We start from the raw sequence: 26739 nt of genomic DNA, 5'->3' as shown, positions 1-26739 counted from the left end.
CATTCTCAAAAGCAATCCTATTTCTTTCCTTCCAAATCGCCCAAAAAAAAGACACAAAGGGGCTGTCTTCCACACCTTTCTACGCTTCTTCCCCATATTAAACCCACGCCAACCAAGAAGGGTATCTCTAACTGAAAGAGGAAGAACCCAATTAACTCCAAAAATAGCAAACAATAAGTCCCATAAAACTCTTGCCTTAGTGCAATGAATAAGGATATGATCAATAGACTCTTCTTCCACACAACAAAGAAAGCATATGTTAGCTAAGATCCACCCCCTCTTCTTAAGTTGATCCAAAGTTAACACCTTACCCCAAGAGGCTTCCCAAGCAAAAAAACCCACTTTGGTAGGAACACAAGGACTCTAAATAATGCTATTAGGAAACTGAACAACACTTCTAGAAACTAGAGCACTATAAAGAGATTTAACTAGGAAAATCCCATCCTTAGTCTCTTTCCACAGCACTCTATCTTCCAAAAGAGGGTAAAGCCTCCTTCCCCGGATTGTCAACAGTAATCTCTCCACCTCTTCCACCTCCCAGTCATTGAAGGACCTAGAGAACCTAGGACTCCAAACCCCTTCCTCTCCCGAAGAGTCCCACAACTCCACTAACCAAGCTTCTTTGTAAGACGCAAATGCATACAAAGAGGGAAAAGAATTACAAAGAGCGAAGTTCTCACACCAATTATCTTTCCAAAATTTCACCTTTCTACCATCCCCCACAGAAAAAACAACTTTGTTTTGCAGAAGAGACACTTCCTTCCTTATTTCTTTCGATAAACCTACTTCAATACCCTCCCTAACTTCTCTAGTATACCAATCCCCTTCTTCCTCCCCATACTTCCTACTAATGACATTCCTCAAAGAGTCTCCCTTTCATTCGCAAAGCGCCAGTTCCACTTACATAACAGGGCCCTATTGAGAGTAAAAAGACGTCTAACTCCCAAACCACCCTTCCTTTTGTCCAAACATACGGTATCCCACTTTACTAGATGAGGCTTCCTCTCCAAAGCAACCCCCCCCCCCCCCCCCCCCCCCCCTCCCCCCTCCCCACAAAAAATCCCTTTGAATCTTTTCCAATCTTAAACTAACCACTCTTGGGATCCGCAATAAGGACATCAAATAGATAGGCATACTAGACAGTGTGCTTCGGATTAAGGTGATCCTCCCTCCTTTAGAGATAAATTGTCTTTTCCACATGGCAAGCCTTCTCCGAAATCTCTCTTCCACCCCATCCCAAACAATAATGGACTTATGATGCGCACCCAAAGGAAGTCCCAAGTAAGAAGATGGTAGCCTTCCCACTTTACAACCAACCTCAAGAGCCAAAATCTCCAGATTCTCAACTCTCCCCACCGGAAAATTTTCACTCTTATCCAAGCTGATTCTCAAACCTGAAATGGCTTCAAACTACATCAACAACTAGCTTAAGTAAACCATTTGATCTTGGGAAGCTTCACAAAAGACTAAAGTATCATCAGCAAACAGCAAGTGAGAGACCAAAACCCCATCACCACTTCTTCCCTTCATCTTGTAGCCTGAAAGATACCCCCCCCTCACTACTCTAAAGATGAGCCTACTAAGAGCCTCCATCCCGATCACAAATAAGTAGGGAGAAAGTGGATCCCCCTGACGCAGTCCCCTTGAACTGTTGAAGAATCCCGCCAGGGTGCCATTGATCAAAACAGAAAACGTTACTGTGGAAATGCACCAAGAAATCCAACCAGTCCACTACTCTCCAAAACCCATTCTTTGCATCACAAACAACAAAAAATTTCAGTTCAAGTGATCATATGCCTTCTCTATATCCAACTTGCACAACACCCCACTCTCATTCCGTTTCAACAAAGAGTCTATTGCCTTATTGGCAATTAAGGTAGCATCAAGAATTTGTCTTCCTTCAACGAAAGCATTTTGAGCTGAAGACACCACCTTTCCCACTACCTTCTTAAGCGTATTAGCTAGCACTTTTGCCAACAGTTTATACAAACCTCCCACCAAACTAATCGATCTGAAATCTCTAAGGTCCTCCGCGCCCGGATTTTTTGGGATTAGAACCAGGAAAGTGGAATTCAAACTCCTTACAAATCTGCCATGCTCATGGAACTCTTTCAAAAAACCTATCATCTCCTCTTTCACAAAGTCCCAGCTAAACTACCAGAAACTTAGAGAGAATCCATCTAGATTAGGAGCCTTATCCCCATTCAGATCAGAGAGAGCTGAAAAAACCTCTTCCTCTGTAACTACCTCCTCCAATCTAGCTGCTTCCTCAATGTCAATTCTATCAAAATCCAAACCTTCCAAAGTTGGATGCCAATCACTCAGATCTATCAATAGTTCCTTGAAAGCACTGACCACACCCCCCTTAATATCCTGCTCTTCTGTTAACCAGGTTCCATTTATTTTGATCTTAGACAAACAATTTCTCCTTCTATGGGAATTGGCCATCATGTGAAAAAAGCCCGTATTTCTGTCACCCTCCCTCAACCACACTTCTCTTGATTTTTATCTCCAAGAAATCTCCTCCGTAAGAGCCCATTTCTTATAATCCCCCTTCGCTTCCTTTCTAGCTTCCAGCTCCTCCACAGATAAAGAACACAATTTTTCCTGAGCATCCCAGAGAGCCACTTTGTCCAAGGCCAATCTCTTGTTCACCTCCACCTTCCCAAAAACATCCTTGTTCCAAGTTTTTAAAATAGCCTTTAGAGCCTTTAATTTCTCTGCAAGAATGAAACTAAAGGATCCACTAAAACTTAAACCTTGCCACCACTCCTTCAACAGATCCTTAAAACCCTCCTTCTTCAACCACATGTTTTCGAACCGAAAAGGGGTTGGCCCTCTCCTCACCCCTCCCCCATCCAATAGGATGGGAACGTGATCAGACACTAGCCTGAGAAGGGTACATTGCACCACCCCACTGAAATGGCCCTCCCAGTCTTCCGACACCAGAAACCGATCCAGTCTTGACATAGCTTGACTATTCCATCCACCACTCCAAGTAAACGGGCCCCCCTGAAGAGGGAGATCCCTCAAATCCAGATCATCTATCACCTCCGAGAATCTTCTCATTGATGGAGACACCCTCCCTCCTCTTCTTCGCTCATCTGGAAATCTGATCATATTGAAGTCTCCTCCAATGCACCAAGGGTCATTCCAAAGCCCACGAATGGCCCCTAACTCTTCCCAAAAAAATTCTCTAAATCTTTTCATTGTGGGACCATATATTTCTGAAAAAATCCATACAAAACCATCTTCACAATTTTTGAAACGACAGGAAATGGAGAAAAGACCCACCTCCATCCCTACCAACTCCAACACTCTGTTATCCCAGAAAACTACCACCCCTCCAACTGCACCCCTCGCATTCAAGGCTCCCCACTCCTAAACTTCGCACCATCCCTAGAGACATCTCTGTCATTTTAGTCTCCTACAGACAAACCAAATCCACTTTTTGGGACCTAATAAATGCTTTAATTATTTTCCTCTTGCTTCTGTCATTTACCCCTCGAACATTCCAAGATAAGATCTCAATCTTCATTTAAAACACAAAGCTCTATCCCCTCCTCTTTTGTTTGTACCATTCTCTCTGCTCACCTCGTCGTAATTAATCGAACATTCTAACTTTTTTACTTCTCGATCAAACTTAGTGGTCCCTAAAGATCCCCTCTTCTTACCTTGGTCTCTTCTTCTTTTCAATCTTAGAAGCAATTTAAGGATTTCCCCTTCAACACCTTTTGTCGTAAACCCCAAAGATTTGCTAAACTTAGCCAAACTACTATCATCTTAGCTACTATTAGAAACCTCCCTTTTCTGTCGTGCCTCATCAAACTCGGGCTCATCAACTTCTTCCCTTACTCTAATCTCAACCAAAGACTTTTCCTCCTCTGTTTCCATCACCCACGAACTTCCATCAGTCAACACAGCACACAACGGAGCTTGAAAATTGACTCCTTCAATGGTGTCCACCCCTCTCGAACCAAAAAAATCCCCCACCACCAAAGCCCGATCAAACCAAGAGGAAAGAGAAGAAGAGAAGATGTCCCAATCCCCCTAGAAGACAACGGGAAAGGAATCGTACCTGGATGCCTCGGCTACCAGCGCTTCATCCGTGATCTTCGCACTAGCGTTCGTCGTTAAAAACTCAGATTCCTTCATAGCCCCTTCGAGAAAGCAGACGAGCCCCATATCCTCTCTGATTTGAGCACGCAAATCCTCCTCTGAAGCCCAAACTTCCATCTTTGTCACCGCTGAAGAGAAAAGAGCCCTATCTCCTTTTAAGCCCCCTCCTCCATGCCCAAAGCCCATTTCGGGCAACCCCTCACAGCCCACTAAGGAACCCTTCCGTAAAAAGGGCCTCTCTTCACAACCCACTACCCATCCTTTTAATAAGATGGGCCTTGTGTCACGGACTTAGTCATTCACTAAGCTCGTGTGACACTTAGGCAAGTCAAGACGCTTGATCTTACTAAGTCAGCCTTGCTCCCAATGCTTAGCTTGCTAGGTTAAGATGCTCACAACTCGAAAGCTTAAGAAGCTTAGTAGGCAACTCTTAGAGAATGGAAGCTCTTATTACTTAAGGAAGCCTTTACAAGTGCTTTGAAGACTCACTTGCTTGGTGCCTTGGCCAAATGAGACCCTCACCTATTTATAGGCACCAATGGAACTCTCTGGAACCTTGGAGGGTTCCTTACAATTCAAGTATATTCTAGAATGTCCTACATCATTCTAGGTACAAGCCTATGTACAAGAATATACAAGAGACCTCTGGAATTCTCTAGAAGGTTGTGGATTCCTCTCATGTCTTCCACCATAGTGTAGAGTTGTGTGGATTCCTCCAGGCATCTCTAGAACCTTCCACACTCTCTTCCCACTCTAGGAGTCTCCAGAAGCTTCCTGGCTCTATATAAGCCCATGGGGAGGCTCATTTGAATCATCTTGTGACACTTGGCTCACTAACCTTCCCTTTCAACGGGGCCTCCACAAGATCAGTTATGTGACAACCCTCCCCTAGCCCACTTCTATTCTAGGCCTCCTAAAGATTAGGCCCAATTTTAACTTTTTCAAGCCCAGAACCTAATCCACCCACTTTGTTTACACCCCCTGCACCTTGACCCCTATTCCTTAGGCTCCCTTCTCCATCAATCGCCTCAGGACCAGACCCCCCTACAGAGTAGTCAGAGAAAAAGCCTATGGCGCTTTTTGAAGAACTTCCATAGGGCGACACAACTTGTACTCCAGTCTGCACCTTGGACTGCACCTCTTTCTCCAACACTCTTCCACTACACATGGCACGTGGTCTTCCCCTTGCTTCTTCTTCAACCACTGGAACCCCCTCCCCAAGAATACATCCCGCCGGCACCACCTGAGAAAACGAAAGCGGGGATTCCCACCACGGATGGACTGTGAAACACCCCGTTCCAACCACAATCTGAACAGAGGTAGGTAAGTCCCTACCAACCACCTTCACCAAAATTCTAACCCATTGCAACTTTGCCATAGAATCCGTGTTTTCATCCACTGCTATGAATTCACCACAACCATCACCTATTAATTTAAACACCTCACGGCTCCAAAAGTGAAGTGGGAGACCCAGCACTCTCACCCAAGCCTCGTTAGCGTCGGTTCCATTACAAAAACACCCCACCCCCGGGTACCATTTTTCGAAGAATAAGACATTGTCTTTCACCCTTCTCTTCCCTCTGGCAAGAACACGCTCAACCTCACTTAACAACTCAAAACTCAAAAAGGAAGAGTCCTCTTCCCAACCCAACAATGTTCAACCTCCCTTTGAGGAGCCAAGCTGCAGCCCAATTTTTCAGAAAAACCAACTCAGGGAAAGGGATCGAAACATTTTCCCATCTACCCACTAAACAACGATCCAACTGTTCTAGTCTTCCATTCATCTCCCTTCTTCCCAACTCCAACCAGACCTTATCTCCTAACCTACCCGTTTTCGATTTTGCAACATCCGCATAGGTCCTTGGCATTAGCTCCTTTTCCTTCAAAAGCCCCTCGAACGAGAGAGGATCCTTTAAACCTCCAGTGGGGACTACCCCAACCTCTCTCAACTTCTCTGCCAAGATATTCCAACCACCAAACGACCCCTTCCCTTCTGGAAAAATTGGGCAGAAACGTTTTGCCTCTATATCCCGAACAGAGCAAAGGATAAATCTTCCCGCCTCATTTAAACGACGCTCCAAACTATACTTCCTTCCCCCCTCTTCCTAGACGAGGGACCATCTTCTATCATCACTACCTCTACAGCAAGTCTCAACTCCAGCCAACAAACAACTAAGACTCTCATCCCCAAATCTGATCCAAGAGGTTAGTCCTCTGCATCTCTCCCAAATGCATCCTCTCAACTTTCCTCCTACAACATCAATAAACAGCTCAAAAGATTTAGACTCCACAGCAAACCACCTTCTTCCACCCCTTGGACCTTCCATCTTTCTAGACCTGAAACTTGATTCTAGGCAATCTCTGCATTCTCTTCCCTCACCAAACTTCTTCTTCGTTACTTTTACCCCTTTGTTGTGAACATAAGCTAGACTTTGATAAGTTGAAAATTATCAAAATATCATTCTTTTTCTATTTTCATCTTAAACTATATTGCCATGCCAGGATTTTCAAGGCTGAGGGGCTAGAAAAGAGATATCAAGCCAATTGGCACTTGGCACCCATGACATGCACCTATCTAACACTATGGAGGCCACTTATTAAATCCTAATATCAAATTACTGTAAGGGCCTATGGGCTACTAAATCTAATCCTAAGTTATAGAAATTAAGAATCTGATTTTGTTTCCAAAAAGGGAAAAAAGGGATCAACAAATTAATAGTAAAAAATATAACAAACCAGAAACCGTGTTTGCTTGGTCTAGTTGGTGTTTGCTAATCTATCTTATTAAGATTTCATAGATAACTTGGATAAAGGCAGGCATTCATTGTGCAAACTGTACCTATTCCCGTTTATTTCCCTCTTTGGCTCTTGCGGCGCTTTGCATACTTCCTGGCTACTAATGTTGTGCCTCTTTTAGGATGAATGCTTCCATTAATATGTATCTTTGATTTGCCTATCAAAAATGTAAACTAGATAAGTATGAATGCATAATTATACCTCTGCAACAAAAGAGCAATATCAGCTGCCTCTGAAGCCTTCTTCTGTTTCTGTTGCCCATAAATTTGGCACGATACTACATATGTGAACTTCAGATCTACTTGTGCCCTTGCTTCACGTGACAGCTCAAAACCTTGAGTTGTGGGGAAGTTGGCTAGAGAATTATTGTCATCTACTGTTAACATATAAAATAAAAACATGAGTACAGCTATTCATTTCCTCCAAAGAAATTAATTGTCAAGATAAGAATTTCCCCCAAAAATAGAAGGAAAAAACACAAAGAAAAGAAAAGAAAAGATACCTCCAAATGATCTACTTTCCAAGTAGCTTTGTAGCATTAAAGCCCGTCTATAATACATCATACCACGCACTGTATTTGCAGCCATGAGAATGATCAATATCAGACAAAAATCAGATGGAGAAAACACTAAAATCCCATCTAAATTTGCCATAAAATGATTATCAAATAGAGGGATGGCAACGAGGCAGGTTTTTTGGAATACCCACCCCGGCTTGTCCCTAATAAGACAAGTTTAGGATCAAAATAAACAGGTTAAGCATACATTTAGGTTTTTTTTTAAAGCTCGAGAGATTTTAGGTATTGCCTTGCCTAGCTTTGTCCTGCCTTGATTATATATAATTAAATTTAAAAATAGTTTAATTTTTTTGTCATGTTCTCCTCTTTTATTACATAAAATAAGAAAATAATCTTCCCAAATAAAATAAGTCATAAAAATTTATAATATTTATTTATTTATAAAAATATTTATTTTTAATATAATAAAAAAAATTAAAATATAGTACATACACACACACACACAGATATATATATATAGTTGTATATGGGGCAAGGCGGGGTCAAGATGGGGGTTATCCATCCTGAACATGTCCCGTTGTCATTCTAGATAAATGCATTAGCAAAATAGAAGAACATGGCATCAGTATCAAGGGATTCTACCTGTCCTAGCTAGAGTCTGGCCTCGATAAGATGCCCAAAACCGAAGCTCCAACAAATCACTAGAGCTTTCTTGAAGATCTGCATCCTCATTAGACCCAAGCCGACCAATGCGTTCCAAGAAATTCTCCCATTCATCTATAATGGAAAAAGAAAGTTTCTCAGCTATATCCAATAAATAAATCGATCAGATATCATATAAAACAACTCCAGAAGTAATGAAACGGAATGCAACAATTTACACAATGAACCCTTGCATTGATGTCTCAGCCACCATGTACATAATGCCAAACTAAAATGTCACAGCCAAACATCAAGTAATGGTAAAAACTGGCAGATGCTAATCCATGAAAGATATTTGTTAAGCTACAGTGGACATGCATAGCAACAACTGGTCAGCAAGTGGGTCACCACATTGAAATAGCTGCTTCTGGTTTGTAGCATGTCTGAGATACAAATTGAGACAAGCTTTCATAGCACACACTCAAAACAATGACATCAAGAACTAAATAATATGTTGAATTCAATATCAACCATGAATGAAAACCAATGATCATCAGCCAAAAGCCACAAAAAGATGTTAAAAACGTGTCAACATTATAGCTAGCAAACATAAGTGGTTAGTAGATCAGCGACCTTGCAAAAAGCTAGGACCTTATCTGTGCACACATAATATAAGAGACTACATATTTCAAATGTTAAACAAATGAAAAGCAATCCACACAACTTCAGTTCCAAAAAATCATAGGATGTAGGTTAGAATTAAAAAACCGTCAAGATCATAATACCACAAGGTGATAATAAAGCAATACAATTCAATATAGTAAAGCAATAGAATTCACTAAACTTATGAACCAACATCATGAGATCATAAATACCACAGGGTGATAATAAAGCAATAGAATTCACTAAACTAATTGAACCAACTTCACATTCATGAATCCCATCATGCTCCTACCCAGCTCACAACATGATTTTCAAGGTATAGTTACATAACAATCTTACAAGGAAATACCTACTTTTATTACCATTTCTCACTACAATTTTTATCACCTGGTTAGTGGAAAATGTTTAATGGGTATGGAAAAACACTTGTATTTATTTTACTCTTTACCACTCATTTATTTCAACATTTAATGAGCATTGATCACATCCACAGATAATTAAAAAAGCTAGTAAGACTAGCATACCCCAACTTATAATTTAAGTAACAAATTAATGCATTGCTTGCATCTGGACACATGCATACATGCATTAGATGGCATCACAATACAACCAAAGGAAGACTACTAATTGCAAAGAATCTTGGATAATTCTTATTCTCTAAATCCAAGATTTGGTTTATTTTCTAAATATGGGAGATTGTGTTACTTGTGTTAGATAGTGTACAGTTATTTCAGTTATTTACTTTTCCTTTTCTTTCCTTATTGTATTGTGGGTCCCACTAACATGTATATATATATATACCCAAGTCCCATGTATATTATTAACAGTTTTTTGAATAACAAAAATTAAGGATTCTCCATTTTCTCTCTTTTCACATGGTATCAGAGCGTAGGGAGAAAAAAACCTAATTATTTTCGGTTTATCCGTGAATCAATTCTGCGAAACCTTTCAGTGACCATTTTCATTCCGGTCACCTTTCCCATCTCCTAAAGCTTTCCGATCAACCACATCATCGTCAGAAAACCCTCACTGCCGGCGACTTTTCCGGGGACTTTTTCCTGCGAAGCCCTTTTCCGACACCGACCATACCATCAAGTGAGCAAGTAGGAGATCTTCAAGTTTTGTCAATGCACCGGTGGGAGATTCTCAGTCACCCGCCAACCACACGCGTTTCTTCTCCGACAACCTAAACCTCACGCGCTGGTGCGTGAGGGAGCGTGGAGCACTTTCCGGCCACGCGCTTCTACCTCCAGCCTCGCCTGACTCCGTCTAGCCACCCTCCATATGTGCTTGTGCCATCCGAGCCCTGCAAGTGCATTTTTTGGGGTTTTTGTCTCCGTCGGCCCTCTAAACAGCCTTTCCGGCGACCTCCGATGACTTCTTCTCCACCCCAAGCCCTGCACGTGTCTTAGGAAGTGTTCTTTTACCCTTCCAGTAGTGCCACATTTGTTTTTCTTTACTATTTGGTCTCTCATAGCCGCGGATCCTCGGTTTTTCTTCTTTCAACCACGATTTGAAGCCGTATTAGGGCTCTCTTCGATCCAAACATACTTCGTTCTCCAGATAAGTAGATATGACTACTAAAAGTTCTATTTTTTCCTCTGTTATATCTGGATCTCCTATAATTACTTTGGAGAAATTGGTTGGCAGTGAAAATAATTTGTCCTGGTCTGCCTCTGTGGAGCTTTGGTTTATGGGTCAAGGTTATGAGGATCACCTTGTTACGCAGGAGGCGAATATCCCTGAGGTTGACAGAGTACAATGGAGGAAGATAGATGCACAGTTATGTAGTGTGTTATGGCAATCAGTTGATCCTAAGATTCTGTTTCATCTTCGGGCCTACAAAACATGCTTTAAATTTTGGAATCAGGCGAAAGGGCTATACACGAATGATATCCAACGTCTTTATAAGGTAACTTCTTCTATTGTCAATGTCAGACAACAAGACATGGATTTATCTACTTATATTTGCCAGATTGCCTCTCTTAAGGAGGAATTCTTGACTATGATGCCTCTTACTACTGATGTTGGGGATCAACAAATACAGATTGACAAGTTCTTCATGGTTCTTACGCTTATTGGCCTCCGTCCAGATCTTGAGACCGTCTGCGATCAGATTTTTGGCAGTTCCTTCGTTCCATCCTTGGATGATGTGTTTGGTCACCTCCTCCGTATCTCCTCCACTCAGACTTTGCCATCTAATAACACTTCAGATTCTTCTGTGTTAGTTTCTCAAACTAACTCTCGAAGAGGACGCAGTGGTAACCGAGATAGAGGTCAACGTCCTCATTGCACCTATTGCAATAAGTTTGGCCACACTCGTGATCGGTGTTATCAGTTACATGGGCGGCCTCCCCGCACTGCCCACGTGGCCCAGTCATCTGATCCTTAGCCACCTCAGCCTTCCAGTTCCTCCACATCTCAGGGTATTTCCCTCACTGACAGTGAGTATGATGACTATCTCCGCTATCAGGCCACTAAGTCAACTTCTGTTGCCCATAGTTTTAAAAGGGTCAAGGCGCACCAAGGCGTAAAGTAGTCCTGGAGCCTGAGGTGCAAGGCGCATCTAAGGCGCGGGCTTTAGTGAAGTGAGGCGCACCCTAATTTACATATATATTTTTATATAATATGAGTCCACTTGAGTTTCACTCTCATTATCCATCTTGCAAACAAATTATCTATACTCTACAATAAAATAATTATAATTAAATTAAGAAAAAAATTGAAAAAAAATGCATATCACATTATCAAATATCATATTAACAACAAATATGCATATGAGTGCTTTTTATTTTGTAAAATTTTCATGTCAAAAACTCAAAATATAATATTTATATTTAAAAAAAAAAAAAAAATTACCAATGAGAGTTATGAGATAAGAATGGAAAAAAATGCAGAAAAGTGAAGAAAAAAAAAATACCGAGGTCCGGAAGGTACGTGACTATTTCCCCTTTATTTTTCTCCTATTTTCCCCCTATTTTTCTTCTTCCTTTTCTTCTTCACTTCTCCAGCACGGAAAAGGCTAGGGCAAAGAATGGCAGTGGTCTCAGGTTGAGAAAGCCAGAAAAGGGGGTTGGATGGGAGGAACAGGCCAAAACGACGTCTTTTTGGCTTTTTTTTTTTTTTAAAACAAACAGGCTCCAAGAAGAAGAAGAAGAAGAAGAAGAAGGAGAAGGAGGAGCGTGTACCTAGTCGGACCCTCGGAGGCGACTCGGGCGACCACCTCGCGCCTTGCCGGAGGCGAGCGCCTTGCGCGCTTAAGTGGCGCCTTCGTGATGGGGCGTCGCCTCCCTTCAGGCGAGGCGCCAGAGGGTGGCGTCGCGCTGCCCCGAGCCTAGGCGCGCCTTTCAGAACTATGTTGTTGCCTAGACTGGTAATGCTTCTGCTTGTCTTACCCACACATCTTCTCTTGGACCTTGGATTCTAGATTCTGGCACTTCTGATCACATATCCAGTAATAAGGATCTTTTCTCTTCTATTACTACTACATCTGCCTTACCTACTGTTACCTTAGCTAATGGTTCTCAAAATGTGGCTAAAGGCATTGGTTTGGCACATCCTCTCCCTTCTCTACCTCTCACTTCTGTCATTTATACTCCTGAGTGTTCCTTTAATCTTATCTCCATCAGGAAAATCACTCGTACTCTTAACTGCTCTATTACTTTTTCTGATAAATTTGTGACCTTGTAGGACCAGAGTACGGGAAGACGATTGGCATAGGACGTGAGTCTCAAGGCCTTTATCACCTCACCTCGCCTTCAACTCCTGCAATTTACATTTCCACTAATGCTCCCCTCCTCATCCACAGTCGCCTGGGCCACCCTAGTCTATCCAAGTTCCAAAAAATGGTCTCTTGTTTTTCATCTTTGTCGTCGCTTGCGTGTGAGTCCTGTCAGCTTGGGAAACATATTCGTGTCTAGTTCCCAAAGCGTTTGAATAATCGGGCAAAGTCTCCTTTTGAACTTGTCCACATTGATGTTTGGGGTCTTTGTCGGATCGCGTTTACTTTAAGATTTCAGTATTTTGTCACTTTCATTGATGACTATTCTCGATGTACTTGGTTATTTTTAATGAAAAATCGAGCTGAGATATTCTCTATTTTCCAGAAATTTTATACTGAAATCCAAATCCAATTCAATATTTCTATTCGTGTGTTACACAGTGACAATGCCAGGGAATATTTTTCTGCACCATTTACTTCATTTATGTCCCAACATGAGATCCTTCATCAGTCTTCTTGCGCTTATACTCCTCAACAAAATGGGGTAGCTGAACGTCAGAATCGACATCTTGTTGAGACAGCTCATACTTTCCTTCTCCATAGTAATGTTCCTTTTCGTTTTTGAGGGGACGTTGTTCTTACAGCATGTTATTTGATTAATCGTATGCCCTCATCTGTATTACATGATCAAATTCCTCATTCCCTTCTTTTCCCTGACCAACCACTTTATTTCCTTACTCCTCGTGTTTTTTGTTGTACTTGTTTTGTTCATATTCTCACTCCTGGACAAGACAAACTTTCTACCAAAGCCACAAAATGAATCTTCTTGGGATACTCCAGACTTCAAAAGGGTTATCGTTATTATTCCTCTGAGACTCATCGCCACTTTCTCTCCGCTGATATCACCTTCTTTGAGGACTCACCATTCTTCTCCACCTCTAAGTCTCTTCCTGTTTCTGAAGTCTTACCCCTTCCCATTATCTCCCCACCTGATGCAGTGCCTTCTCGCCCACTTAAGGTTTATCATCGCCGTCATCATGTCGTTGTTTCTCCTTCTTTGGCCGAGGTACCTGCTAACTCACTTCCTATCCCTTCGGCTACTCCTGCCCCGACTCTGCCTCCTTCTGCTAACTTACCCATTGCTCTTCGGAAAGGTAATCAATCTACTCATAATCCTCATCCCCCCCCATTTACAATTTTTTGAGTTACCATCGATTATCTTCACCCTATTCTGCATTTGTTTTTGCTATATTTTCTGTTTCTCTTCCCAAGAGCACCCCTGAGGCTCTCTCCCATCCAGGCTGGCGACAGGCAATGGTAGATGAAATGACTGCTTTACACTCCAATGGCACTTGGGATCTTATTGTTTTACCCTCTGGTAAATCTACAATTGGTTGTCGCTGGGTCTACACAGTTAAAGTTGGCCCTGATGGTCAGGTTGATCGCCTTAAGGCCTGCTTAGTTGCTAAAGGCTATACTTAGGTTTATGGTTCTGATTATGGTGACACTTTCTCTCCTGTTGCCAAGATAGCTTTTGTTCGTCTATTGCTCTCCATGGTTACTATGCGTTTTTGGCTTCTTTATCAGTTAGATATTAAAAATGTTTTCCTTCATGGGGATCTTGCTGAGGAAGTTCATATGGAGCAACCACCTGGTTTAGTTGCTCAAGGGGAGTCTGGTTTAGTGTGCAGGTTACGCCATTCTCTATATGGCTTGAAACAATCTCCTCAAGCATGGTTTAGCCGTTTTAGTTTTGTTGTTCAGGAGTTTGGCATGTTCCGCAGTACAGCAGACCATTCCGTTTTCTATCATCATAACTCTTCGAGGCAGTGTATTTATCTGGTAGTTTATGTGGACGACATCGTCATTACAGGCAATGATCAGAATGGTATTCAGAAACTAAAACAACACCTTTTCACCCACTTTCAGACTAAAGACTTGGGGAAACTCAAGTATTTCTTAGGGATTGAGATAGCTCAATCCAGTTCTGGCATGATTCTTTCCCAAAGGAAGTATGCTTTAGACAACTTGGAAGAAACCGGTATGTTAGACTGTAAACCGGTAGACAGTCCTATGGATCCAAATGTCAAACTTATATCAGGACGGGGGGAGCCTTTAGGAAATCATGGGAGATATCGTCGACTTGTAGGTAAACTGAACTGCCTCACCATTACTCTTCCAGACAAGTGTTGTTAGTCAATTCCTACAATCACCATGTGATAGCCATTGGGATGCTGTAATCCGCATTCTTCGATATATCAAAAGCACACCAGGCCAAGGTGTGTTGTACGATAACAGAGGTCATACCCAGGTTATTGGTTACATAGATGCAGATTGGGATGGCTCACCCACAGATAGACGTTCCACTTCCGGGTATTGTGTTTTTATTGGAGGTAACCTAATATCCTGGAAGAGTAAGAAACAAGATGTAATGGTCAGATCCAGTGCTGAAGCCAAGTATCGAGCTATGGCTCTGGCAACATGTGAACTCATATGGCTGAAACATCTTCTTCGGGAGTTGAGATTTAGAAAGGATGAACAGATGAAGTTCATCTGTGACAACCAAGCCGCTTTGCATATTGCATCCAATCTAGTCTTCCATGAAAGGACCAAACACATTGAAGTTGACTGTCACTTCATTAGAGAGAAGATCGCATCAGGATGTGTGGCGACTAGTTTTGTCAATTCAAATGATCAACTAGCAGATATTTTTACTAAATCTCTCAAAGGTTCTAAAATTAAATACATTTGTAACAAGCTTGGTGCATTTAACATATATGCTCCAGCTTGAGGGGGAGTGTTAGATAGTGTATAGTTATTTCAGTTATTTACTTTTCCTTTTTTTCCTTATTGTATTGTGGGTCCCACTAACATGTATATATATATATATATATATCCAAGTCCAATGTGTATTATTAACAGTTTTTTGAATAACAAAAAAATTAGGGATTCTCCCTTTTCTCTCTTTTCACAACTTGTTTCTATTTCTAATTGTTAGTTCTAATATTACAGCTGGTTTGAATCTCCTAAAATCCAGCTGATTTGAATCTCCTAAAATAAAGGGCTGTGGTCACAAAACCTAGCCTATAAATCTACTTGTATGGAAGAAATAAAAGATATAATAAAAGCAGTCTCCATTTTATGGTCTGCCTTTTTTTTCTGCACTGTTTTTCTTTTATCTTCTTTTGTTTTCTACCCAGTTTCACTAATCAGTTAACTGCAGCTTCCTGTGGTTAATCCCAATCTTGTGCCTCTAAAATTGCTGGTTTCAGGTCTAGAACATCAATCCTCTAGTTGAGAAAAGACATAAGAGTTTATTGATTTTGGCAAGAATTGTATTCTAGGATTTAGGATTTTTTTTCTGTAGAGCAAGGATTCAAAACCATCCCAAACCAAGGAGTGTAGTTAAACAAACCATATCCAACCAGACAAACAAAACCAATTAGTGCATAATAACCTAACAAACTACACCATGGATAGCCAAACAATACAAAAATGGGCAATCAATGACATAAATTTCTAAAACATGACTTACATGACCATCAAAATGTCCTAGTTTTGTAAACATTCACAGAATTGGTCAACAAAGTAAAAAGCTTGGTAACAAAAGGCCAAGTAAGAAAACAACCTTTTTTGTATCATACAAGTACAGAACAATGAACTACAACATTATAATCCTCGTGCAAATGAACTGGGAAGGGAGCAAAATTTTCAAAAACAATCAGAAAAATACCTGGAAAGATTTTCTGAAGATAGAAAAGAGTGGATATCCCATCCTCATTTTCTGACCGCAGATCGGTTGAACTATATAGTACAGTCTCACTGTAGTATGGGGTGAAGACACTATTCCCAAACAAAACAAGGAAAATAAATTAGAAAACTATAAAAAATGGTCAGAGAAAACTGAAAGGAAGTCACTCCCTCAGACATAATGATTCGTATCTACCTGAATGGCATCATTTCACAAACTGGCTTTGCTGAAGGCATATCCATAAACAATGAATTTGTAAAAAATTGTAACCGCCTCTGTGCTTCTAGATTCTTTGGAATATTAGCTGCAGAATCTTTCACAGTGAGAAATAGGTGCAACCGCTTCACCTGCTCCTTCTGCCAATATGGTAAAGAATTGAGAAGAAAAAAACATAGGTAAAATTTAAAAATAATATAATCAGCGCTAAAAGTTTTGGAGATACTTACAATTTCAGGATCTTTAGGCCATTCTATCCTAGAAAACAGACGCCCCTCATTTCTAGCTCTTGCCAATATATTCCATGTATCAAGCTGCTCCCTGGAGGATTAAAGAATAAAGAGAGTTCAAATTTAAAATTACTCCTTATGATATCTGCACATCATGATGTATAGCCAACTGTATACCTTAAATTGGATGTCAGCAGGTCATGTGTAACAACCTCATATATTTCACGCACAGATTTTGCAGCACCGATTGCACGGTCAGGAGTTTCATTCCTAATCTGACAAGGTTTTTTTGTCAGTATAAATATAAAAGATCGTAAGTGCAGAAGAACAAAGTAATCATGACTATGGGATATCTACAAGCAAAAAATCAACAACTCCACAGATAATCATTTCAACTGGCATTGCTAACCTTAAAAATAATGCAATCAATAATCATATATACTAGCAAGAGAAATGGCAGAATTCATTGATAATCACAGACACAGAAAGCTGATGAAGCTGGCTAGGTGGAAAAAAAAAATCATTTCACGATCAATACGACAAAAAAAAGAGTTACTTCACGCCCTGTGACAATATCAACAAAACCAAGAAACCTCAGGGAACAAAGTTGGCTCGTGTTGTAAAAGGAACAATGTTCAACAAGTTGGATTATGCTGTGTAGCCACAAAACAATTACCAGAAGTCCAGTCAATGCCGTCAATCTTTGTAATACCATTGGAAGCTTCTGGGGATCTAAGATTGTAAAAAGTGAATCCTCCAATATGCTATTATTGATCTCCCGGAAGATCCTTTCAACCCTACCATAAAGAATAATATTGAACAAAGTAAAAAATTCAAGAATCACATGTACAACCTCTATCATATGAAACAGGTAATAACCTAGCAGGCTGGCCCCAAGTAGTTAAGAACTAAAGATTTATAAAACCTACTAAGAAAATAAATCAACTTCTTGCTTGGGGCATAAAAATTTAAAACAACAATACATGGCAAACAGGTTCATACCAAAGGCTTCCTTCACCATCAACCAGGGAATGTAAAATTTTTTCAACACTGTAGTAACACTCCTGAACCGCATATGCCATGTATTCATCCCTACGTATTCTACTCCAAAGATCTGCCTGTGAATCTTTACAGTCCAGAGCTAAATCGATAGCCAACAAGATCTGAAAAAACAAAATAGGTCAAAGAAACATATAGAACTGGAGCATATAACTGGAGCCAATAGGCAAGCATGCATAACATGCTACATTTTAACATGCTCTACCTTACTGCTTAGAAGAAACAAAGGCCATTGAACTAATCTCAAACTTCCTGTGTTGCTAGGAATAGAAAGCAAGTCCATCTCCCTGGAAGCATAAAAACCATGCAAGGAAATATAGATACCAGTTATAGACCTAAAAAGAGAGCCATGCATAACAGTGAACGAAGAAGCGATTCCTTATAGAAAGTGGCATCTTCTCTGATTTACCGGTTACTAATATAATCTTCCTCACGCAAGCTTTTAATGATCTCATTCCAAAATGGAGAAAAAATGGCTGCATGTGTCTTTTTCATATCCTGAGAAACCTGCATGGATAAAATAAATATCTATCAAAGAAAAAGATTAAACAAGATTCATCAACAAAACAGAAAAATCACAATTTTGAAAAAACTCTAGAACCTGAGGATAAATACACCAAGATCCAATTTATGGCATTGTAAATGCTCAAAATGGCATATCCTCTGGCATGTGCATGTGTTGAAAAAGTATTACATGTACAAGCAGATACATGTAGAAACAAACACTCACACACACAACCATGATCAATCTAAGTTTGATGCAAAACAATGCTGCTCATATACCATTAATAACTTCATTTGAAACCAGTACTTTCCCAAGCAAGTTAGTGCATTAGGTAACTCTCAAAGCATCTCATGCATGAAAAAAAATATATTAATGGATATCACTGGCCATCTAATTCTACCATAAAATCTATTTCAATAGAAAAATAAAATAAAACACTAATTTGGATTTCTTTTTGATGTGGCAGCTCTCAACCTCTGATCAACTTAATTTTAGCATGCATGATGTGCAAGGGAGGCACATGTAATCCAATAGTGAACTTTATGAAAAATGGAGGAGAGATAATGTGGGTAAAAGATACACCTAATGTGCAACTTCTCTTCTTATTTAACCATACTGTTGACAACATGCCCCTACCCTGGCACCATACATCCCAAATATCAAGTCGATTCAATACATGGACCCATCCACTCCATAAACTCACAATTCTTTGTACCAAATGTTAACTAAACCTTCATTTAACACTATATTGATGGGCAACAGTTCTCCCATCACCTTGATGTTTGGAAAGCATGACTGAGCATGACAGGAAGATCTTATCCAATGGCAGACTTGGCAAAATGTCAAACCCTTAAAAACTAATTGCCAGATATACAAGCATTCGTTCTACAACAGCTGTAAAATTTCATCCTAACCACAGATGCATTGAACAAAGCCATGCTGTAAAGGTCAGATATAACCACATTAACAGTATGAAAAGTGTACTACAAACATCCATAGAAAATCAACAATTTACTATAAGTAATAGTTTGGCAATATTCTGATTCCAATAAAATTTACTATTATAACAGTTTGGTAAATTTCTTTTTACATAACTAGTATCAAATTCTATTAATGAAAGTTAGAAGTCCCCATAATGGCTTTTAGTTGTAAGAGGAATAACTGACTTGAAATTTAAGTTATAGTTGTAGAGTGAACAAATATACCAAGAAGAACACATATCTTAAATGCATTTAGCATTTTCTATTTTATGATAATCGATTCTATAAGAAAGTTTCCAGCATCTTTTTCACTGATTTTTACGACTAGAATTCCAACTGAACCTCATAGAATCGATTAAGCACAAAAGCACTCAGACAAGATTTACTAACAATAGAATACAATATCAGTTGCGTAAAACAGGGCCACCAAAATAAGCTACTAATTGGAGTACATTAAACATATTAACTACCTGAGCTGATTGTGTAATAAAAGGCATCCTGCAAGAGCAAATTAACGGAATAAGTTATCCACCCAAAGATAATGGAGCAAAACAATATCATATAATCTCTAAAAGAAGTATGTCATACACTGTTTTACCAAATCAAATAATTCCTAACAGGATCAAGCTCTAAGAAATCATTAGATCAGAATCGTTAACATTAGAGGCTTATTTTAGTCAAAAACAAACTTATCCCCAACCTAAACCAACTTCTTATTAATCACCATTGACTCCCAATTTTAGTATATAATCATGTTTTCAAGATTGTTTAGAGTTAAAATGATTGATCGAGCATGTACAATCTCATAGAAAACATGAACTTCATACAACGGCCATTATGCAGTTCATCAACCTTCTCCAAATTCATATAAGATGTCATGTAAAACAGAAAATGTTGTGCAAAGAGCAAAACAAAAGACACCAAATCCGGTAACAGTTCTCAGATTTTAACTAAGCAAAACCTCAAATACCAAATTCATGAGATTGGGTAAATTAAGCCTTTTTCTCTATGTTGCTTGATCTAGGTCAGTTGCTACATGCTACACTGGACAAAGTTATAGACCAGATGGCATAAAAAATTCTTGCTTATCTGAGTTCCCTCTCGACCAGATTCTTTTTCATGCCAGAGAAATAAGAAAAGGAAAGCTTTCAAATTCGGAAGTAAAAATATGGGAAAGAGAAACTGAGGGTACATGCGTAAATTGCTCATCAGTAAATAGTAAAACAAGGATCACCTTTTCATCATAGGAGACACAAGGTTATTGACAAAGGCTGCTGGAAAGCTTTCAAAACGTTTATGCACCATTTCAATTGAACGTATCTGCCACAAATAAACACGATCAACACAGGTAAGAACTAAGGATACAGGAGAACATGCACTTGAACATCACATACAGAATTGAAAAAGAAACAAGGAATAAAAAATTATATCTGGGACTCTTAAGGAGCACATCAATACCTCGCCTAACCGAGCACGTGCACCCTTAACACCACCAACAATTGCAGATAAGATAGTGTACCATATAAGAATGTCCATGAGATAGATCTGGAGAACAATTTTATTAAAAAAAAAATGAAAGTAAGAAGGAAAATAACAAAGTTGATATACAATGTGAATGCCAAATAACAACTTCACCACCAGGTTTTAGATCTCAATCAAAACACCAACTCAAATTAGGCCTAAACCAAAAACAAGTAAAAATGTAGGCATCTCAGTCGGAGCATTTTAATTTTGATATGTACTTTTTTTCAATGAGGAACAGCACAATCATTGCATTATCTAATAGTGTTTATGAGTTTCATCTGGATTTACATGTTTCAGCCAAATTTGATGGGTTAAAACAATTCTTAGGGTGTATTTTTTATATGACATAACTATTCTCTTAGCAAGCTAACACTGAAGTTCTTGCAAGGTTCGTGATGCTGAGGAAAAATTAAAATACTCACAGCAATAACAGGAGCCCATATGCTAGCTAATGTCAACAAATTATTATTATCTGCCAAAAATATCAAAAGCATGAGTCAGAAAAAATAGATAAATAAATAAAAATCAGCAAAAATCTTTAAACTTATACGATGGCCTTATTTGGTTTTTTGACGATAGTATTAAAGAAAATTCCTTTAAGACTTTAAGGCATTTTAGAGTTCTTTGTTTTCTAACTTACCACTTATTCCAAGGTAACTTTGTCTCAATGATTTTTTTTTTTTTTTTTTTATGGAAAGAGTCATTTTTTCACTATTATTTTTTCAACTTCTAACTTCTACAACACCCAAACCCGATTTTTTATTCAAAATAAAATCAAATTCACTTTTTAAAATTTATGACAATTTTTTGTCTTAAAATCAAACATTTACAATTTCACGCAATTTGACTAAGAAATGAATTTACCGTAAGTTGACAAAGTAGCAATCAAGAAAGACCACAATTTAACTGATTTAGATTTTGTTTTAGACGAACAAATATAGGTTTTATTTTTGACCATTTTCTCTCTTATTTCCTAAGAAAATTTAGAATAGTTTTAAGGAATCCTAACTTTGAATGGAAATCAACAACAAAAGAACGAGTTGATTTGGATGAAAAGATGATTCTAAACTAAATCAATAAATTTCCAAAACTGAAAAAGATATTCAACCACATACAACCACAATTTGTGTCCCATATCTCATCCAATTCTCAATGAAATTAAACTCCTAAAATTTATAGATTCCTCATTCAAAAACAAAAACACTAAAATTATAGTTAGAGTACAGCTATAAGTTATCATATAATATACAGTTAGAGGTGTCCAATGGCCCATGCCAGCTTAGCGGGCCAATGTGCCGGGCCAACACGGCCCACTTAAACATTGTGTTGGATCGGGTTGACCCATGCAAACCAAATAGGTGGCCCGGCACGGCCCATAAGCCCACGGTTAATCGTGTCGTCCCATGCCATGCCAATCGTGTCGTGTTGGCGGCCCATGGTTCAAGGCCCACTCACTTTGTTAAAATTTTTAATTTAATTTTTTAAGTCATTTTGTCTTAATTTTTTTCATTGAATGAATATTTTTTGTTACTTTAAAAATCTCTAATTATTAGACTTTTTATTTTTTATATTTATATTTATCGAATTTGTAATTGTAAAATTTGTAGAAATGTTAATTTTTGTTTCTAAAAATAGTAAAAAAAAACACATTTGAATTTGTTTTTTTTTATCAAAATAACGATAAATTTAAAATAATGGAATATAAAAGAAAATGAAATATAAAAAAATAATTCTTTTATTCAATATTTCAACAAATTACATGAAAAAATAAAGAGAGAAAAAAATGTGAAAATTGCATTTGACATATAATAAAAAGGAAAAGGGAAAAAGTAAAAATGATATTTGAAAGGGCCAAGTGGACCAACACAATGGCATGACAGGCCATCTCCTTAGGCCCAGCATGGCCTGCTCATTTGGGTTGTGTAGACCCGGCCCTCTATAATAATTTGGCCATGTTGGCCCAGCCAGACCTTTGGGCATCTAGGGCCATGGGCCAAAATGGGCGGTCCAGACCATTGGACACCTTTATATACAGTTGTGAGTTAATGTATATCATACAATTGTATATTATTTTGTATAGTTGTCTATTATCTGTATAATTGGTTATCCTAAAATAGTCTTCTTTTTCGTATATAAATACCCTTAAGATATAATGAAAAAGCATTCAACAATTTATCAATTTGGTATCAAAGTTAAAGTAGAGAATTCCACTACTGACTAGTTGACTCTTCTTCCATCCTCTTTTTTTTTCACCCTCTTTGTTATCATATGATGTCTGCAAAAATAGATGCGAGTGTTTCTAATAGCAAAAAAGTCATCCATGTTGACCATTCATGAGATTGCCTCTCCAACAATTTCTATTAAGTTAGATGGTGCTAATTAGTGTGTTTGGTTTCAAATTTCGGAGATGCATATTGCTGATAAAAAGAAGAAGGGTTATATAGGAAGGTTATACCCATAGAGGATGACCCAAACTATGATGAATGGGAAGCCTAAGATGCTCTAGTCAAGTCTTGCCTCATCAATTCCATGACTGACAAGCTAATATCACACTTTATGCAGTGTGGAACAGCTAAGGAGGTTTGGGATGCAATCAAGAGGAGCTATCTTGATATCTTTGACTCTTCTCAAGTATATGAACTAATGAAGAAATCTTGTCAATTACACCAAAGTGGTCGCCCCCTTCCAAAATATTACAATAAGTAAAACTCAATATTCATGGAGTTTAGTTATCAAAGGCCCAATGATTTGACCTGTGTAACTGATATTGAGAAATAAAGGAAGCGTACTACTAAGGATCAGGTCTATCTATGTTTTGAAACTTTTAATCACGGTTTGGATAAGTTAGCAGTAGTACTTTAGCTAGCTCTCCTGTATGAGGAAGCCTATTCACTGGTCCGTAATGAAGCGCAGAGGCAAGTCGCCATGGTAACAGAAGATCACTCTACAGCTTCTGCAATGGCCGTCCATAAGAATAATACATGACCAACATCTTTTGCTCCTTCAACCGAGTCTTCTTCTCGCTTCTGTACTTACTGCAATAGCGCCAAACATACAGTAGATGTTTGCTGGAAGAAGCCTGGTTATCCAGCATGGTACAAGCTTAAGCAAGTTGAAAGGAAGTACAAGAAATCAGCTAAGGATGCCCTTACCTACACTACTCCAGCTTCTACTTCTTAACCACTCTCATTCGCCCTAGAGAGCAAGTGGGAGAGAGCCTCCATAACCAAGATGAACAAATAGGGAGACAACGGGTCTCCTTGTCTCAAACCCCTAGAGCTTTGGAAAAAACCTGAAGAAGAACCATTTATCATAGCAGAGAAACGAGCTGTACAAATACACCATCTAATCTATCCTATCCACTTGGAACCAAACCCCATTTTCTCCATAATTGCAAGTATAAAGCTCCAATTAACATGGTCATAGACCTTTTGATGTCCAACTTACATAAGATTCCTTTCTTTATCTTTAATTCTGGAATTAGTGGCTTCATTCTCTATCAGCATCACATCTAAGATTTGTCTTCCCGCCACAAAAGCATGCTGAAAATCTGAAACTAGAGAACCCACCACCTTTTTTAGTCTATTTGCTAGGACCTTAGCCAAGGGCTTGTATAACCCTCCAATCAAGCTAATGGATCTAAAGTCCTTAAGGTCTTCTATCCCTCTTTCTTCGGAACTAATACTAAGAACATAGCATTTAAGCCCTCTCAAAAGACCCCGAGTCATAGAATTCACCAAAAAAACTCATGACCTCATGTTTCACAATATCCCAGCTATATGCCAAAAAGCCAATGAAAAGCCATCTGTGCCCGGGGCCTTGTCAGCATTCAAACCAGATAAAGTTGCAAGGACCTCCTCTTCAAAAAAGGGTAACTCTAATGCTATTGAAACCAATCGTTGCAAGGAGGCGAAAACCAACCCATCTATACTCAGCCTCCACTCCCCTGCCTCTGCTAGAATCCTTTAAAAAGTTCTTGTCACCCCTTCTTGATGCTATTCTCCCCAACTAGCAGCTCACCATTTACCCCTAGCTTGGCCATAAAGTTTCTCCTTCTTCGAGCATTGGCCATTTTATGAAAAAATCTTGTATTTCTATCCCCTTCCTTTAGCCACAGCTCTCTTAACTTTTGCCTCCAAGATATTTCCTCCATCTCTGCCCATTTCTTAAACACATCCACCACCCTCATTCTAAACTCGATTTCCTCCACTGTGAAAGCCGTTACCTCTCCTTTTCGTCCCACAACCCTAACTGTGTTAGAGCCTCCAATTTCTTGGTGGACACATTTCCAAAAACCTCCTTATTCCAACTTTTAAGGTCCTGCTTCAAGGCTGTATGTTTTGCAGCTAGAATGTAGCTACAGGAACGTTGAACACTGCACCCCTCTCACCAATTCCTGACAAGTTCTTTGAAGCCTTCCACCTTTAACCACATATTTTCAAATCTGAAAGGAGTCTTGCCTTTCCTTATCTCTCCACTATCAACCAAGATTGGCACATGATCTAAGATTGGATTAGGAAGGAAGCTTTGATACAACCCACTGCAATGATTCTCCCAATCATCAGAGACAATAAAACGATTGAGCTTTGAGGTTGACTTATTATTTAATCCTCCACACCAGGTGAACAACCCACCAAATAAAAGGAGATCTTTAAGACACATCTCCTCAATGAACTGTGAAAAGCGTCTCATAGAAGCCAAAAACCTTTGACAGCTCCTCCTTTCCTCCAAGATTCTTACCGCATTGAAGTCCCCTCCCACACACAACGGATCATTCCAAAGACCCTTAATGGCACTCAACTCATCCCAAAAGTCTTCCCTCTCCTCTGTCAAAATAGGGCCATACACCCAAGTGAACATCCATACAAAGTTATCCTCACAATTTTTGAAGTGGCAAGAAACTGAAAAGGCTCCTAACTCCATTTCAATAAGCTCAAAGATACCCCATGCTTGACCCCTAGCCTCCACTACCCCCCAATTCAGACACCTCCCCACACCCAAGCTCTTCACCAGTCTATCATTCATTTGTTGCACCTTTGTTTCTTGAAGGCAAACAAGGTCGGTCGAGTAAGACCGAATCAATGATTTGATGATTCGATGCTTATACCCCTAATGGCACTCAACCTATGTTTGTGTATTAATTCTATTATTCATATCAACCATATCCATTGAGCTTTGAACTCCTTGCTTGTGACTTTTTCATTCTTTCTTGGAGAAGAATTGTTTACGACCTTTTTTTATCTCAGCAATGTGCACTGATTCTACATCTTTTTTGCTTCAACACAATCTTTATTGCTTACCAAGAATCATACTAAATGGTACCAGAGAATATGCTTTGATTGGGTTAAGTCTTATTAAAAAACTAAAAAACAAAGAGATAACAACAAGATGACAGAAATAGTCTTACTCTTCGAGATCAAATCATGCCATGAGTATGTCAAAGATGGAAGGTCCACAATAATATTGGTCGGTTTGACTAGTGGTCTAATCTGCAAAAACAAATAAAAATTACAAATTAGCAGTAAGTAATATGCCATGGAGCCTGCAACTAAACTGTAAGTCAACTAGAAACCCACTGACAAAAAATTGAACCTCCTAAACTTTAAACAGTGAATAAATATATGGGCCTGACATCTTGCCTGGAGGAAGTAAGCAAATGTAAATTTGCATGCAAATATCACCAGCCAGTAGACCACATACCTGCGGTAGTCAAACACTGAAAACACTAAATTCAATGCAATCAAGAACATAGGAAAAAAGTTACCTATCAAAAAAAAAAAAAAACATAGGTAAAAGTCTCATACTTTATCATCTATTTTTCTAAACCAGATTGTCCAATACCAAAAGTATACCTTTAATTTTGGAATCATGCCAACAACTAAAATCCAGGCCCATTACCCCACAAAATGACACTGTTCATTTTACATTGACCAATACAGGGATGACATGGAAGGGCTTTGGTCAGCATTCAAAACTTGTGAACAAAATTGTGGTGGACCCACACTACTAAATCAAA

The 26739-nt window shown here is 39.1% G+C and overlaps 1 protein-coding gene across 3 annotated transcripts in view; it reads right to left on the bottom strand.

Moving 5' to 3' along the window:
* Window positions 1-26739, bottom strand: part of LOC117904248 (callose synthase 10) — a 107383-nt gene that overhangs the window by 22649 nt on the left and 57995 nt on the right. For all 3 annotated transcript variants that reach the window (XM_034816765.1, XM_034816764.1, XM_034816766.1), the window contains exons 18-34: window positions 26363-26423; window positions 26131-26212; window positions 21146-21195; window positions 20658-20744; window positions 20434-20519; window positions 19670-19697; window positions 18124-18221; window positions 17920-18001; window positions 17658-17818; window positions 17332-17452; window positions 16833-16930; window positions 16656-16746; window positions 16405-16565; window positions 16192-16301; window positions 8075-8209; window positions 7418-7486; window positions 7117-7291 (exon numbers count right to left, since the gene is read on the bottom strand). In XM_034816765.1, the coding sequence (XP_034672656.1) occupies window positions 7117-7291; window positions 7418-7486; window positions 8075-8209; window positions 16192-16301; window positions 16405-16565; window positions 16656-16746; window positions 16833-16930; window positions 17332-17452; window positions 17658-17818; window positions 17920-18001; window positions 18124-18221; window positions 19670-19697; window positions 20434-20519; window positions 20658-20744; window positions 21146-21195; window positions 26131-26212; window positions 26363-26423 (1695 nt within the window). The remainder of the gene's footprint in view (window positions 1-7116; window positions 7292-7417; window positions 7487-8074; window positions 8210-16191; window positions 16302-16404; window positions 16566-16655; window positions 16747-16832; window positions 16931-17331; window positions 17453-17657; window positions 17819-17919; window positions 18002-18123; window positions 18222-19669; window positions 19698-20433; window positions 20520-20657; window positions 20745-21145; window positions 21196-26130; window positions 26213-26362; window positions 26424-26739) is intronic.

The sequence above is a fragment of the Vitis riparia genome, chromosome 17 (assembly GCF_004353265.1).
Source record: "Vitis riparia cultivar Riparia Gloire de Montpellier isolate 1030 chromosome 17, EGFV_Vit.rip_1.0, whole genome shotgun sequence".
Classification (NCBI taxonomy): Eukaryota; Viridiplantae; Streptophyta; class Magnoliopsida; order Vitales; family Vitaceae; genus Vitis; species Vitis riparia.
Note: the sequence above shows the minus strand (reverse complement) of the source record. Positions and strands in the feature narration are given on the sequence as shown.